Source organism: Pituophis catenifer, unplaced genomic scaffold, assembly GCF_029215685.1.
Source record: "Pituophis catenifer annectens isolate HBS135680 unplaced genomic scaffold, rPitCat1.0.hap2 SCAF_1, whole genome shotgun sequence".
Lineage (NCBI taxonomy): Eukaryota > Metazoa > Chordata > Lepidosauria > Squamata > Colubridae > Pituophis > Pituophis catenifer.
This window is the reverse complement of record NW_027256881.1, coordinates 249,595,006-249,610,010: the sequence shown is the minus strand read 5'-3', so window position 1 is coordinate 249,610,010 and position 15,005 is coordinate 249,595,006. Positions and strand designations below refer to the sequence as shown.

The window sequence follows — 15,005 nt, the reverse complement described above, 5'->3', positions numbered from 1 at the left end:
CTTGAATTCTTCTCTTTTTGTTCCTTAATAGATAACCACAGGAAAGCTTCTTTCTGATTTAGCTGCCCCAGCACAAAGACCAACTTTGGCATTACACATCTATTTGGAAGATTTGATTAAAGTCCAAGTGCCAAAATAAAGCTTTCTCTCTGTGCTTTCTCTCTTGGGGAATCTTAGCTGAAAAGTACAGGAATTTCAGTTTCAACAATCCTAAACTTTCTATGTGATTAAATTTATTAGTCATATTTAAGAAAAGTGAAATGTTTTTCAATGAAACACTTACGTACATTATAAAAAGGAACTAAATCTAACATTCTATGATAAAACTTTATCACTGAAAGTCCTGAAAAATAAAGAAACAAGGAAATTATATTAACTTTATTAAATATCATCTTAGGTAAAAAACTGAACATGATTCCAGATTTCTGTTAATATCAAAATGCTTACAAAGTAATACTGAGTGCTTGTTAATTATTTCTTGTAAAAATTGAAGACAAATAAGACATACACTAAAATAATTTTGAAAATAGAATGCAGTGCAAAATATAAGTACTATTTCATGAACTCTCTGTGCATCTGAATCAGTCTTTAAACAAACTTGAGGTAGTACTCATTTATACAACAGGGTGAGCCCAGATTTCAAGGGTTTAAACAGTGTGGCTCTAGCCTACCCCCCTGGTTCCATCGAAAACCTTCCCAAAATAAAACAATAAGCTGCTATGTGTCTATGAAGATGAAACAGATCAGCCTCTGCATGTGGGAATGGGATTCTTTGGATTGTGGCTTATAGTTATCAGGTCTTTTTTATTTAGCGCTCTTTTGCTTTCTTTTGCTTTATTCAACCTAAGAGAAAAAAATACATTGCACGCTTTCTACCCTGAAACACATTAACAGCATGAAATGTCTGCCCTTGAAATACTGTAAACTAGACAATAAAGATGGTGCAATTCTAATTCGATTTAATAAAATGCAAGACTAATCATAATAAATTTATGATTAATCTTTCCCTTCCCCAGCTACCAAAAATTACCTTAGCGACAAAAAAAAAATCATACAGTAGTATATGGTCCATGTCATGGATCATACATAAGCATAATTTAGATGCTTATTCAAACCATTGTAAGTGCATACATGAAAAACGCAATCAGATGCAAGGTAAGAAAGTTTCATTTATCTACCAGCAATGCCTTCAATTTTTTGAAAATCCAAGTAAGACAATTCTCCTTCCTACTTCTCCTCTCAGACATGTTTTTAGAAAAATGTGGGTATTTTTTTTACTCATTCTATTAGACAGTGAATTGTACCAACTCACAATGCTAAAATAGGCAAGTTTTAAATACATGTAAGTTACGTGAATGTCTGTTTGGAATTGTATATTAGTATTGCTGCTTAATTTTATTCTTTCATTTTTTAATATAACTAGTAAAGTTTTGCAATATTGTTACATATGTAGAATGTTAGATACAATCATATAATGCTTAACTGAACAATGCACCATGCTGAAGGTTTCAGTTTAATTCAGAAAGTACATCATAGTTTTTTTAATGATAAAGTAGTTGTAATTATATTCATTTGCAAGCTGTTATTAAAAAATCCAAAACTTTTGACAGAAAAGTTGTTAAAAATTTCATTATTTTAGTATAACCAAATTTAACACTTAGTGTTAAATAGTGATGGTGAAAAGGGAATGTGCGCGCAGCACCAAGTGCTGAAAAGGGAGCACTTTGTGCGTGCTTGTCAGGCCCGCAACCAGGAAGAGGAACTGCCCAGGGGGCATGCACACACCGGATAAGGTTTCCGGGGCCTGTATGCATGCTGGCCAGCAAGTCTTCCGGTTACTGCCGCCCATGTGCACGTGATGATCAGCACACACAAAGGCCAGCTGATCTTCGTATGCGCATGCATACCAGAAACTCGGAAGAGGAACAGGCGACACTGTGCATGCCGAGCAACATGGCTCTGCGTGCCACTTCGGGTACGCGTGCCCCAGGTTCACCATCACGGACTTAGTACATATATAGTACATAATAAGAATAAAGAATTTCATCTTCATGCCTGTTCCCATTAGTTGAAAAAATATTTTGCATATAAATGATTTTCCGTCTTTTTGGTAATAATGTCATGCAAGACAACACTTATAAATAATTTGAAATATAGTCTCTAATACTGAAGAGATATCTAATAAAAAAATCAAAGCTTTATTATATTCATTACTGCACCTTTTCTATACAGGAAGGTTTTTCTTTAAAATGATGCAACGTAAAAAAAATGAATTCTTATCAAACTTTACAATCCAGGGTGCTTTTATGCTTGTTGAGACCACAGAAATCGGTCACATCTTTCTAGCATGGACTGGATCAGGGCTCTGCCAACAGAAGTGAAGAATAAAGGGGGAAAATGGTAAAGAAATAAGTTATTTCATCAAGCTAATTGACCCATATGAAATATAACATACTTGTCACTACCACAGCTCCAAGTTTTTATGTGCTTATAAGACCTTTCTATTATCCTCTTTGCTAAACTAAATAAAATTAAAATCCTAATTCAAAATAAATTTTTAAAAACTCACAAAGAAAACTCACAAAACAAAAGTACCTTAATTTTCTTCAAAAGAGATATATTTATTTAATCTAGTTTTAAGAAACTATAGCCAGGAAAGGCAACTTTCCATATTTTGTTTAATATCAAAGGAAAAAACTCAGTATTACATCAAATACAGTAGAGTATCTTGGACGTCTTTACAAAGTATGGGCACTGGATTTGAGAATTTTTATAGTGACTCATGAGAAGCTGTCTATAATAGTAATGCTTAAATATAACCTTTAAAAATGACACATCAATCAAAATCTTTCAAGACTGATGGAGGAGTTGCTACCTATTACACCTCTGGTGACAATACCTGTTTAAATATTAACTTTGGTCAAATACTTTTCAGAAAAAAACTTTGGGGAAATCACAGAAAATTTTCCAAATCATAAATTTATAAACTGTTCAGAGTTGTTGAGGGTTGAGTTATTTTGATTGGCAGATTTATTATATTGAAATCCTGGAAAACTTTCTTTTGATCAATGCTCTTAAAAGTATAGAAAAAATTCTAATGGAAAAAAATTGCCACAACAGAAAAAAAGCACAAAAGTAAAGAGACTTGAATTCTTAAATTACGTATTGTTTATTCAAATTTGCTCTCCATTTTTAATTGTTCAGTCTAATGAATTATTTTTGGATAGAAATATTGAATATGAAAATGTAATAGTTGTACATTTGTCTTTAAAAGAAAAATGCTCATGCAACCAAAAGTTTTGCTTTTGCATTTTATTATTTCATGTTCTATTTGTCAGGAAAAAAATCATAGTATCAAAGCCACTGAAATCATAGTACTTAAGAAAATAGATTGTGAAGCACTGATCTGTTGATCTATTCACATTTCTAAATCATAATATAATATTCTGGATATAGTCTGTAAGAAATAATTCTCATAACACGTACCTTTGCCGTTTTTCAGCAATTCTTAGTATCTCACAAATCTTGGCAAATCTTTCTGATAATTCAGCTACCAAATCACATTCCTGTAACATCTGCAAAGAGCGATCTGGACCAATTATTCTGGCTGCAAGGAGTGCAATATTTTCAACAGTAACAGAATTTGACCATTCAGGAGTACCATTAAGAACAGCTCTGTCCTTTTGTGAGACATGGATGTTGTGATGACTCTTCACGAGGCAAAGGAGGAACTTCCATTCTTCTGTTGTCTTCGGAATGGTTCCTAAATACAGATTTGATTTATGGAAAAAGTTTTTTACAGCAAATCACTTTTATTTTACTTGATATGCAGCAAATACCTTAGCTCTACGCATTATGGGACATGTCTCTCACTACATTCTGATCTAGACAGTAGTCAATGGATTTATAAAGTCCAACACACATCAGTGGAAGATACAAAGCCATACTAGCAACATGTTATCCTATACATCTTATCCAATATATAGGATAAGATGGAATATGTTCAATTTCATTTTGCATTTATATAAGGGAATTGATGGAAGGAGGGCCATATTCAAATCATAGTGACTGCTTTTTAGTTGTTGAAAATTGGAAGGAGACATTAAAATGAATTTGTTCACAATTTCCAAGTTAACACAGAAGATATGCAGATAGTCCTTGACTTACGATCACAATTAAGCCCAAAATTTCTGTTGTTAAGTGAGTCTTGCCTCCATTTTACGACTTTTCTTGCCACAGTTGTTAAGTGAATCACTAGTTAAGTTTGTAACGTAGTTATTACAACCTTCTCAAGACTACCTGTATCCATAAGGGAAGATAAAGAAGATTGATTAAGAGAATAATATTTTGATTCTCTAATGGCTATTGGTTGCTGTAGAATCCTTCCCACTGACAAAGAAGGAACTCTACAGTGAGAAGTCTGGAGACGTTTGGGCTTTTCTCAGTAATCTGGGGTCATATTAGATTGCCAAGGATACATTAAATCCTACATTCTTAAATTTCCTCAGCTTACATCGTAAGCAGAATGGAATGGATGTTGACTAACTAAAATACTGGACGTTACTTTTAATACTGGAGCCTGGAGGGAAGAATGGCAAAAAGGGACATCATCACCAATTACCACTACTCAACTTCTGGAGCCAGATGATTGATTTGATTTCTATAGCTGCCCATTTCAACAGGTGCCTCGGCAAGTTTTTAGGAAATCATAATACTTTGACTCTACTCTAATTATATGGATATAACAAATCTAAAATAAAACTAAATATAATAGGTTTTCAAAATCCACAAATTGCTTTTTAGTCACTTTATAGCAGAACTATATTTTTTAAAAATCACATTGTATGCAAAATTTATGTTCTAATGTCTCCTTAGATAGAATTCCAAAAAGAAGGGGTTTTTTGTTATATGAAATTGTTTTATTTCAGTGTTAATTAAATTAAAATGCAGGCCTTGGATCAGGGGTGTGAAATCCGATCACATCGCATGACATATCGGGATGTTTTTTGCCTTTGCGGAGCCGGAGTGGGCATGGCCTGCACGGGCCATGTCCAGCCCGTGGGCCGCCTGTTTGACAGGCCTGCCTTAGATACTTAATATTCATAATTGATTCATAAATTAAACTAACCGTCTTTGATATTCAATAACTCCATGTCATCCAAATGAACAATTTTTGTAAATACTTCTGATCTTCTATTCAACTCCAAGCAGAGAGAAAGATATCCAGGCCAGAAGCTATAATAGTAAAATGAAATATTAGATTATAGTTCTAAATGGACATTTTCAACTTAAATAACAAGCTGAAATAATTTATTTCTAATTTATTGCTCCAATTTATTAATGTCTGTGCATTTGACAATATATGGTATGATTTGTGATCTGTTCTATGAAGTTATATATACAATTAGTTGAAATAATTAATGAATTGGAGCATTGAAATCATCTGGAGAACATTTCCATAAGGATAAGGGGGAGGGGGGCCAATATCATCATGGGAGTTTATTATAAATTGCCTGGATAGGTAGAAGATATGAAGACTATCTGTGCCAGAAGATCTTTCAAATATGTAGTATTCCATTGCAGTATTCCATTTTTACTGACATCTGGAAATCTACTCTGCCATAAGACAGAGGTCTCAAAAATTTTCAGAAGATTAAAAAAAGGAATAAGGGGTCTGTTATCTTGGATGAAATCCTTACCAATAGACAAATTGGTTGAAGAAATAAAGATGATAAAAATAACCATGTTCATAATATCAAGGGGAAGAATAGAGGAAAGTCAGATTTACCGTACTTTTCGGAGTATAAGACGCACTTTATTCCCCCCTAAAAGAGGGTGGAAATGTTGGTGCATCTTATACACCGAATACAGCCATTTTTGGCCTTCCAAAACTCCACCCCGCATGTCCTGTTTTTGCAAAAAACAGGCCCAATTTTCACAAAAAGGGGGCACGCAGAGAGGGTTTGGGAGGCCTGCAGAGTGCTCCTGGGGGCTGGGGAGGGCAAAAACACGACGCGTGGGGGATTTGGGAGGCCAAAAACATTTTTTTGCAAAAAAATGGGCCAGTTTTGCGAAAACAGGGTGCAAACCCCCACGCGTCATGTTTTTGCTGTCCCCAGCCCCCAGGAGCACTCTGCAAGCCTCCCAAACCCTCTATGTGCCCTGTTTTTGTGAAAAACGCAGAGGGTTTTGGAGGCTTGCAGAGTGCTCCTGGGGGCTGGGACGGGCAAAAACTTTTTTTTTCTTGTTTTCCTCTTTGAAATATTGGTGCATCTTACACTTCGGTGCGTCTTATAATCCAAAAAATACAGTATATATTGGATTTCACAAGACTGCAGTTTGGTGAACTTAGAAAGTAGGTAAAATCTAGTGGCTTAAAATCCTGAAGAGGAAGTTTCCAGAAAGGATGTGTTATTAAAAGTGTAAACACAAACAATTCCCACTAGAAAGGAAAACTGGAAAAATCTAAAGAGACAAGTATGGATACAATAAGAGGCTTCTAAAACATTGTAAAGAAAAAGAGACGTCTAGAAAATGGAAGGAGGAATATATAAGCAAAGGATACAAGGTAGTTGCCAGAAACAATGGAAATTCGATCAAAAAGATTAAGAAATTGGGATAATAAGCCTTGGGAGAAACGGGCGCTAGCTTTTGATCTCCAAGATGGCAACTCGGGAGGTTGAGCATTGCACAAGTACTGACAGTCTTCTTTGTAAATAGGCATCATTTTAAATATTGATGATGCTGATGATCATATGTTAAGGAATGTTTTAGAACTATTGTATTTTGTAATTTCCTGAAAAGGACTATGCTTTTGAGTTTGAGCCGTGTTGCTGCAGATAATCTGACTGTATTTAATCTTGCAGCCTTGGAAAATTTCCTTTTTTGCTGTATTGGTCATAACTCATGGGCTTACTGAGGCAAGCTGAATGTTATAGTACAGGTGGGGACAGGGACAGTTCCTTTAAAGAAAAAACAAAGAAAGAAATCCAAGAGATTGAAAATGCCCATCTTTATGTAAGGAATAAACTGACTTAAAGCATGTACGCTTTATAACTAAACTATAACTATCTTTATAAAAAGGACAGTCCAAACTAGACGCTCTCTTCCAAAAACATATTCCTATTGTATACTTTTGAGCAGTGGTTGAGCAGCGGTTTAACAACCGGTTCGCTGAGCACGCGTGCGCAGTTTGCAGAAAATTGAACTTCCATGTTGCTGAGAGCAAGGCAAACAACTGAGAAGCGGCAATCCACTCTGCTGCCCCGATCAGCTGGGCTTTGGAAGCAGAAATATAGATGAGTATAACACAGCGATAGGCAGGCGGGCCCATTTCAAAGAAAAAGAGAACCGGTTCGTTCACGGCTGAAAGTCAGAGCTAACGGTTCACCCGAACCGGTCTGAATCAGTAGAATCCCACCACTGCTTTTGAGTGATTCAATAGAGAAAAAATATCTCAGTTCATTATCAGATTAAGATTATGAATTTAAGATTAAGAAATTAGGGTACAATGTAGTCCAAATATTAGACCCAACTGAAAGAAAGCAAAGGAGCTGAGAACCATTCATGTTTAAATTTTTCAGTGTTGTATTTTTTACAGGTAAATTTAATTCAATTTTCAAATTTGGTCAAACTAAAGTAGCAAATTACTGAATATAATCCAATAATATTTCCTTCCTTGTTCTATTCAGATACATCCTGAGAAAATCTATGTGGTTAAAAGTTGACACATGGTTACACAAAATCTATTCAGCAACCATAATCAAGATTTCCATATATCACCAGCCACAAAAGAAATTCTAGCAATGGCAATTATGAGCTGAAGTAATAAACTGATTTTTAAAAATCTACCAAGAAGGATGGAGGAGAGAGGAAGACTAGTTTGTTTTAACTGATTTAATAAATTTTGATAGGTAAAGCAGACAGATAATGTATCTGAATATTAAGAATACAAAATACACAGAAGCAAATTAGTCACCATTAGACCACAAATATATAGGGAGAATGGTGGTGCTCAAGAATAATGGTTATCATACACTGAAGCTGAACTATGTGAAGGGATAAATTAGGAAAAAGGACAAAACAAAAATACATACATTATATGATTAAAATGAAGTTTTTTCAAGAATGCTTTTAAGAAAATATTACCCATTGCTTTGACATATATCAGTCATTTTCTCCTTCCTTACAACATCAGTCGGAAGATTAAGCAAAAGTACAATCAGTTGATTATATCCCCAAGTAAACAAATGCGAATGTGGCCTGAAAACAATAATTGAAAATTATATTAGGTTTTTTGTAAAGAAGGCTCAATAAATAATTGTAATCAAAATCTACACTGACAATATTTGTTTATAGTTTTAATACACTGCTCTAATCAGAAGACAGGATGGATTACAGTGGAATAGGGACATGTTGCCTATTTTTGAAATGCCAAGAGAGAGGGAGCTACATTTTCCTGGCTCCTGCTATCTATATCACCAGGGAGTATAAATACTATTAATACCTAATATCAATATTAATAGAGGAAATATTTTATACTACCATTAGCCAGATAAAATACTACAAAGGGGAACAGAAAGAAGGAACATGCTTAAGGAGAAATAAAAAGAAATTTACTGATAAACCTTTGAAAGCAAGCCTTGTTTTTAACAGCTTCCCATCTAGGACAAATTATTTACAGGCAGGAAATATTTTGTTGGAACTTTTCTTTTAATCATGCCAAACTTTTAGGGAACTAATTTCAAACGGCTTTTACTGTTTGAAGATAAAAGTGGTTTCTGATTCATGCAGTCTAGGATGTGCACTTACTTAGACTAGCACTATAAGAAATGTTTGGAAGAAGCTAGAGGAGCTTTTACTTCAAATAGTGGCATAGTTTAAGTGCATATTTAAAAGCAAAGGCTTATTGCAACTTTATGATACTCATTTATCATTGAGGAGGAATTAAAAATGAGCAAAATATAACTTGTACATATTTTGTTTCCTAACACTAGGATTTGATTATCCAAACTGAGCCTTAGGAAAAATGTGTAAATGAAATCTAGGAAAAAGATTTTTGGAGCTATATAGTTAATCAGAAAAGCTAATAAATTACAACCATGGATTTCCTTGAGCATCCATTGTGCTTGTTTTATGCGGGGCATCATGAGACATTGCCAAACACAGCCACTCCAATTGTAATGAATCAGGATGGAGAAGAGCTCTAAGGAAAGACAAGCTAGAAAAAAAAATCTATAATTAATTCATCTGCTTTTTAGTATCTAATTAGCCCTCACGTTTTTTTAATCTGGATTCAATATAATGTACCGTATTTACATATTTAAATAGCAAAAAGAAGCAAAAATTACCACACTAAGTTTATTTAGTTTTAAGAATTCTGGGGTTTATAAAAACAAAGAAAATGCATTGTATACTAGTAGTATTAGTTTTGCAAATCTTTTTGAGCTGACAATAGCTAGATCATAAAACTAATAGATAAATTTTTTTCTTATCAGTTACTAATACCAATTTAATACTACTTTCTTTCCTCAAATGTCACTAAATGGGATTAATATTTTTATCATGTCCTTGTATCCTATCCCTTGCATCCCTTCTCCAAATTAAGGAAACATAATACATACCGTTCATCCTCATCCTTTGATTTTATAAGGCTGTCTAAATATGCTAGGAAATGTTCAGGATTATTTTTACAAATTTGCTTGATATCTGAAGGTCCAATCAAAGGGTAGAACCGGGTCAAAGGCCTTAGAGAAGTTTCTCTGAATTTTTTATAAAGCCTACATTAAAATAAGACACAGAAGATAAAATTATTTAAAATACAATTCTTAGAGGAGTAGCTTTAATAAATTTCTTGCACTACTTACGCAAAAAATGATCAAAATAAAGTTTGCTTAAATTTAATTTATAAAAATGAAAAGGAATATGATGATAACTACTGTTTGCAACAGCATGCTTACAAAAGTACAAGATTTCTTCAAAAACTACACGTGTTTGATGAAGGCTCTTGAAAAGAATTTTTCTGTGTAAATATCTAAGAATTAAACTATAAGCATTCAAACAACTCTAATGCTTTATACCTTTCAGCATGTGCCAGCAAAACAGGAGCATCCCAAGGCCCTAAATCAACTAGCAACTTCAGTGTTTTAAACATATCTCCGTTTTCAAGGGCCACTGTCACAGGGCTAGTCAAAGTCAGTTCTGAAATCAATAATTGTATGTTACAAGCATTATACTTAACAGCAACATTAGGCAAGACATTTTCACAGTGCCAATCTTAAAGCAACTTTGCTGAAAAGGTAAGAATTTTTGTATTTTCAAAGTACATGTGTTTCATTGCAAATCCAAACTATTGTACTTACGATAACTAAATTATGATCATACATACACAGCTACACTGATGGCTTCTTGAGTCCTAGCATTATTAATCGAAATGCACAGTATTATTTGAGATGATTCCCAGTCATAGTGGAATTTTATTCATTCCCCTCCACATCTATAAAATCTATTTTAAATTATTCCTAACCAAAGTATAAAGGAATATGGGGGAGCAAAAGAAAATTGATGTATTAGAAGTAGAAGTAGTCCTTGACTTGCAACCACAACCAAGTCCAAACTTTCTGCTGCTAAATGAGACAGTTGTTAAATGGATTTTGCTCCATTTTATGACTTTTCTTGCCACAGATGTTAAGTGAATCACCTCAGTTGTTAAATTAGTAACCTGGTTGTTAAATGAATTTGGCTTCCTCATTGATTTTTCTCGTCAAAAGGTCACAAAAAGTCATCACATGACCCAGGGACACTGCAGCCGTCATAAATATGAACCGGTTGGCAAGCATCTAAACTTTTACCCCGTGACCATGGGGATGCAGCAATCATCATAAGTATGGAAATGGTCATAAGTCACTCTTTTCAGTACCATTGTAACTTTGAACAGTCACTGAACAAATGGTTGTAAATCAAGGACTAATTGCAGCATCTTCTTTTGAGCTAAGGACCGCACTTGGCTCTTGAATGATATTCCTAGATTCAAAAAAAATGTGTAGGCTCAGAATTAAAACTGAATTGAAATTACTTAAATAACTGAATAAATAAACTGAAATATTAAGAAAAATCTAATATGATTATATTTAACCTCTCCTTCATCTCTTTGATTCTGAGATGGTAATACAATCGTATCACCCCTTGGAATCAAACCTCTGATTCAATCTGGAGCTTCAATCAAATCAGTCAATGGATTTTTGTATGTGCAAATATACGGTATTACAGCTTTTCAAGCGGCAATTTCAAGTCACACTAACAATTTGAATTTGATTATTTATTAGTGACTTCTAATCATTGATTGATCAGTAGCAACTTTTAAAGATATTCTGGAGATGGGGGGAATTGCACATGATACCATTCAGATCAATGTGCAACCATTCTCTCTTTATTTTAATGAGTTTCATAGAAAAAAAAACATGATAAAGTTTAGATGTAGGTTTCTTGCACTCATAATCATAGTGTGCACTTATATGCACTGGATGATAATATTAGGTTTCTTCAAAGAATCCTAAACATTATAATTCAAATCAGAAGAAATTCCAAGGCTAGTGTGGAAAACCGCCAGTCCACAGATCTAATTCCAAAGATTTTCTACAGATTTCTCTGCAAGACACAATTCTACCAAATGGACAGACACCAACACACAAGACCCTGAAAATTACTTGCCTTTCAGACCTTCCATATAGACATCCCAGACTTCAGGATGATTGTTATGACAGGTAATAATACACCTCTTCAACCTTTCTAAATCAAGGAGGAAAAAATAGTCTCTAATGAATTTAGAAGCCAGGGCACATGAACCATCGGGTAACACACCTGGCTCATTATTTACTTGTGAACTTTCATATACATTTAATTCAAAACATAAAGTTGTCAGCTCTGTCAGGTCTTTTTTAACATTCTGTGTTATAAAAAATGGGGGATTAATCTGGTAAGGCTGGTTGAAAATGGTCTCTGTCCTCAAAGGCTGTTCATGTAGTACATTATCAGCCTGATAATTTGTGACTGAATTAGTATTTTCTTCCCAAGTTTCATCCTGTACTGTATTTGGATTTTCACTTTCACCATTTATTCCCAATACTGTGTTCACTTCCTTATCTTCGGGCTCATTGTGTTGATCCTTTAGCACATTTTCTTGAAAAGTTCTGTCTTCAGATTGAAAAGGCATTTCTTTATCTCCCTCGGTTGTCTCGTTATTTAAAATAACAGCTGCTTTTAATCCACAGGTTTCTTCAAGAAATGGAATCCAATCCAGCAAAATTGCCCTCATATTTTGTGGTTGTAACAAAACAAGTGGATCCTGGAGTCTAGACCTAAAAAAAAAAAAAAAAAGAAAGAAAGAATATTCAACTTGTAGTTTAATGAATACAAAAGTGTTGGCAAAGAACTCTGTTGAGCTCATAGTATAATTCTATTTCAGACTCTTCTAATGGACTACAACATTCAAATACCTTTTTTATTTTATCATAATTTATAATTATTTAAATAAACACAATTATGAAGCCTGCCACTTTTTTTCATTGACATTTTACTTATACTTTAATGATTGCAATTGCAATGATTACAAATTGCAAATCAGTACAATCTGGCTACTACATGTAAAATTTCAATGGATAGATTCTCAAAGCCTCTGTAAAATATAGAAATGTATTTTTCCTTCTTCCTACAGCATTGAACTATCTGTGCAACTTCCATATTCTATTATGGTGAAAATTATGATGAACTTCCATACTGCCTGCAACTTCCAGAAGAAATTGAACTGAAAAAATCTTTATATTCAAGCTGAATATTCAAGTTGGATTAACATCAAAATACACACCCACACACAAATAGAAGTCCTTCTGTACTTCTGTACAGAAGGGGAAAATGCTTTTTGTCAATTCCATCATCTCCCTATAAGCTTATACATGCCAGCGTTCTGCAATCCGCTCTGAATGAAGATAATTTTTAAAAATTATCTTTTCCCCCTTTTCTTCTAGCAAACATCTCTGCTGGATTGGAATTCCTTCCACAGAAAGATGTAGTTCGTCTACATGCAGAACATATATCTGATCCCACCCAATATACCCGACAAATAAGTTTATTATATTTAATACATCTATTTTATTAAAATACTATAATATTTATAATATTATTTATTAATAAATAATATATCTGTCATTACTCAAAGGAATACATAACAGTACACATTTCATTTTAAAAGACCTTGATTTACTTACAGAGTTTCTGTAGTTACTGCTTTGAGGTCTTTAAGGTAATCCTCTTCTGGAGACTGGCTCTGTAGCTCAACTCTTGACATTTTAATAAATAATAGGTGCATGTTAAAAATCCTCTCTTTTGTTTTATTTCTGTACAGTTCTGTAGCATTTAGAAGATCAGTCTAGTCTTATGATTACTTCTACATTAGTCTCTCACATTTCAACAGTACAAATAGAGTTTAAAATCTAAATTTAAACATCATTCTTAGAAGCATTCTGAGTAGAGATTTAACCATGTTTGTTATCAAATATCTATTTTGTATGCTTGATGCTCTACACTTACATTCAATATATTTTTTTTATCCCAGTTCAATTCCCATAGTAATTTTAAATGGCATTTTAAAATGGATCAAAATAAGAACTTTTAGGTATGCATCTGCAATATGAGAAGTTTAGCAAGGTTCTCAATAGCTAACTGACAAAGCAGTAGTTTACCTAATTCATTATCATACCAAAAGAAAAAAAAGTTTGGGCACCGGGTAAAATGTAATGGGACTCACTCTTTTTCCAGAGGCTGAGCTTCTAATCTGGCAGGCACTTCTGAGAGTGGCTCTTCATCTTTAATATCTTGTCTGATTTTATCAGGATTCAGATGAAGAGTACCAATTTTCTCAATCTTTTCTGTGGTTTTCCGTACAAAACTAGAAACACTAAAAATCAAAGTAAAAATGGTATGATTCTCAGAAAGAGCAGAATGCTAAATGAAAGTGGATATCTTTAACACTATATTTGTTTTCATAGGCCGTTAAGTAAATACGAAAGTATTAGCATAGATTCTGAATCACTAAGAATCATCTGATTTTCAATTATTAAAGCAAAATACAGAAAAAAGTGCTGGTTCTACAATTAAGATGCTTAGCATTCCTTGATAAATCACACTATGTTTCATCTAAATATTTAACAAAATGTCAAAACTCCACTATGAAAAATTAAAATACTGGCCAACGTATTTATGATATAAAACCCACTAAGTCTTTTCATGATTTCATTTCTGAATAACTTGCTTAAAATCTAGTCTATTAAATCTAATTGCAATTTTATTGTAATTTCACATTTTACCATTTGGGGGGGCCTGAACCAAACAAAATTAAATGGAATATTGCAGGCAACAACTGCCAGAATTAAGTGCACTACTTCTCTACCACTCATATAGATTTGTTAAACATGTATATTTTCTAAAATACACAAAAGTTGCCAGTATGTATAGATGTACACTGTATTAATCTAAAACATAAACATACACTACTAGCAGTATTACCATTTATAAATGAAATAGTGGTGATTAATATTTCAGTGTTTTCAGAACTATTCTTAGGATTTAAAGCTATGATTGGAGGGCATAGAGAGAATGAATACTGGACATGACAGGACTATTCCAAAGCCTGAACTGTATGCTCAACTAGACATATAGAAGAACATAAAGACTTCACTGACTGGATTTGCTGAGTGTAAAATATCCAGTAAGGATTACTTGAAAGGAGAGGGGGGGGAAACTGCTGCTCATCTTTGGAAAAAAGTCACCAGCAGTTTCTTCCATATACTAGAGTTAGATCTAAATAATTGTTGGTGATTATCTTTTCAAAGAAAAAGCAGCTGGTGCATTTACTGTAGCTTTCAGAAATAAAAGAATTAACCATAATTGCCTGAGCTCAAGAACATACCCTGTATGCAAATCAAAAAATAAATTCTGTAATTTTAGACACA

At 33.6% G+C, this 15,005-nt stretch overlaps 1 protein-coding gene across 1 annotated transcript in view; it reads right to left on the bottom strand.

Moving 5' to 3' along the window:
* Nucleotides 1-363: 363 nt before the first annotated feature.
* Nucleotides 364-15,005, bottom strand: part of HPS5 (HPS5 biogenesis of lysosomal organelles complex 2 subunit 2) — a 35,707-nt gene continuing 21,065 nt past the window's right edge. The window contains exons 15-24 of the mRNA XM_070957435.1: nt 13,802-13,951; nt 13,263-13,334; nt 11,710-12,356; nt 10,080-10,200; nt 9,624-9,779; nt 9,101-9,220; nt 8,149-8,262; nt 5,129-5,235; nt 3,487-3,763; nt 364-2,365 (exon numbers count right to left, since the gene is read on the bottom strand). Of these exons, the coding sequence (XP_070813536.1) occupies nt 2,305-2,365; nt 3,487-3,763; nt 5,129-5,235; nt 8,149-8,262; nt 9,101-9,220; nt 9,624-9,779; nt 10,080-10,200; nt 11,710-12,356; nt 13,263-13,334; nt 13,802-13,951 (1,825 nt within the window). The 3' untranslated portion in view covers nt 364-2,304. The remainder of the gene's footprint in view (nt 2,366-3,486; nt 3,764-5,128; nt 5,236-8,148; nt 8,263-9,100; nt 9,221-9,623; nt 9,780-10,079; nt 10,201-11,709; nt 12,357-13,262; nt 13,335-13,801; nt 13,952-15,005) is intronic.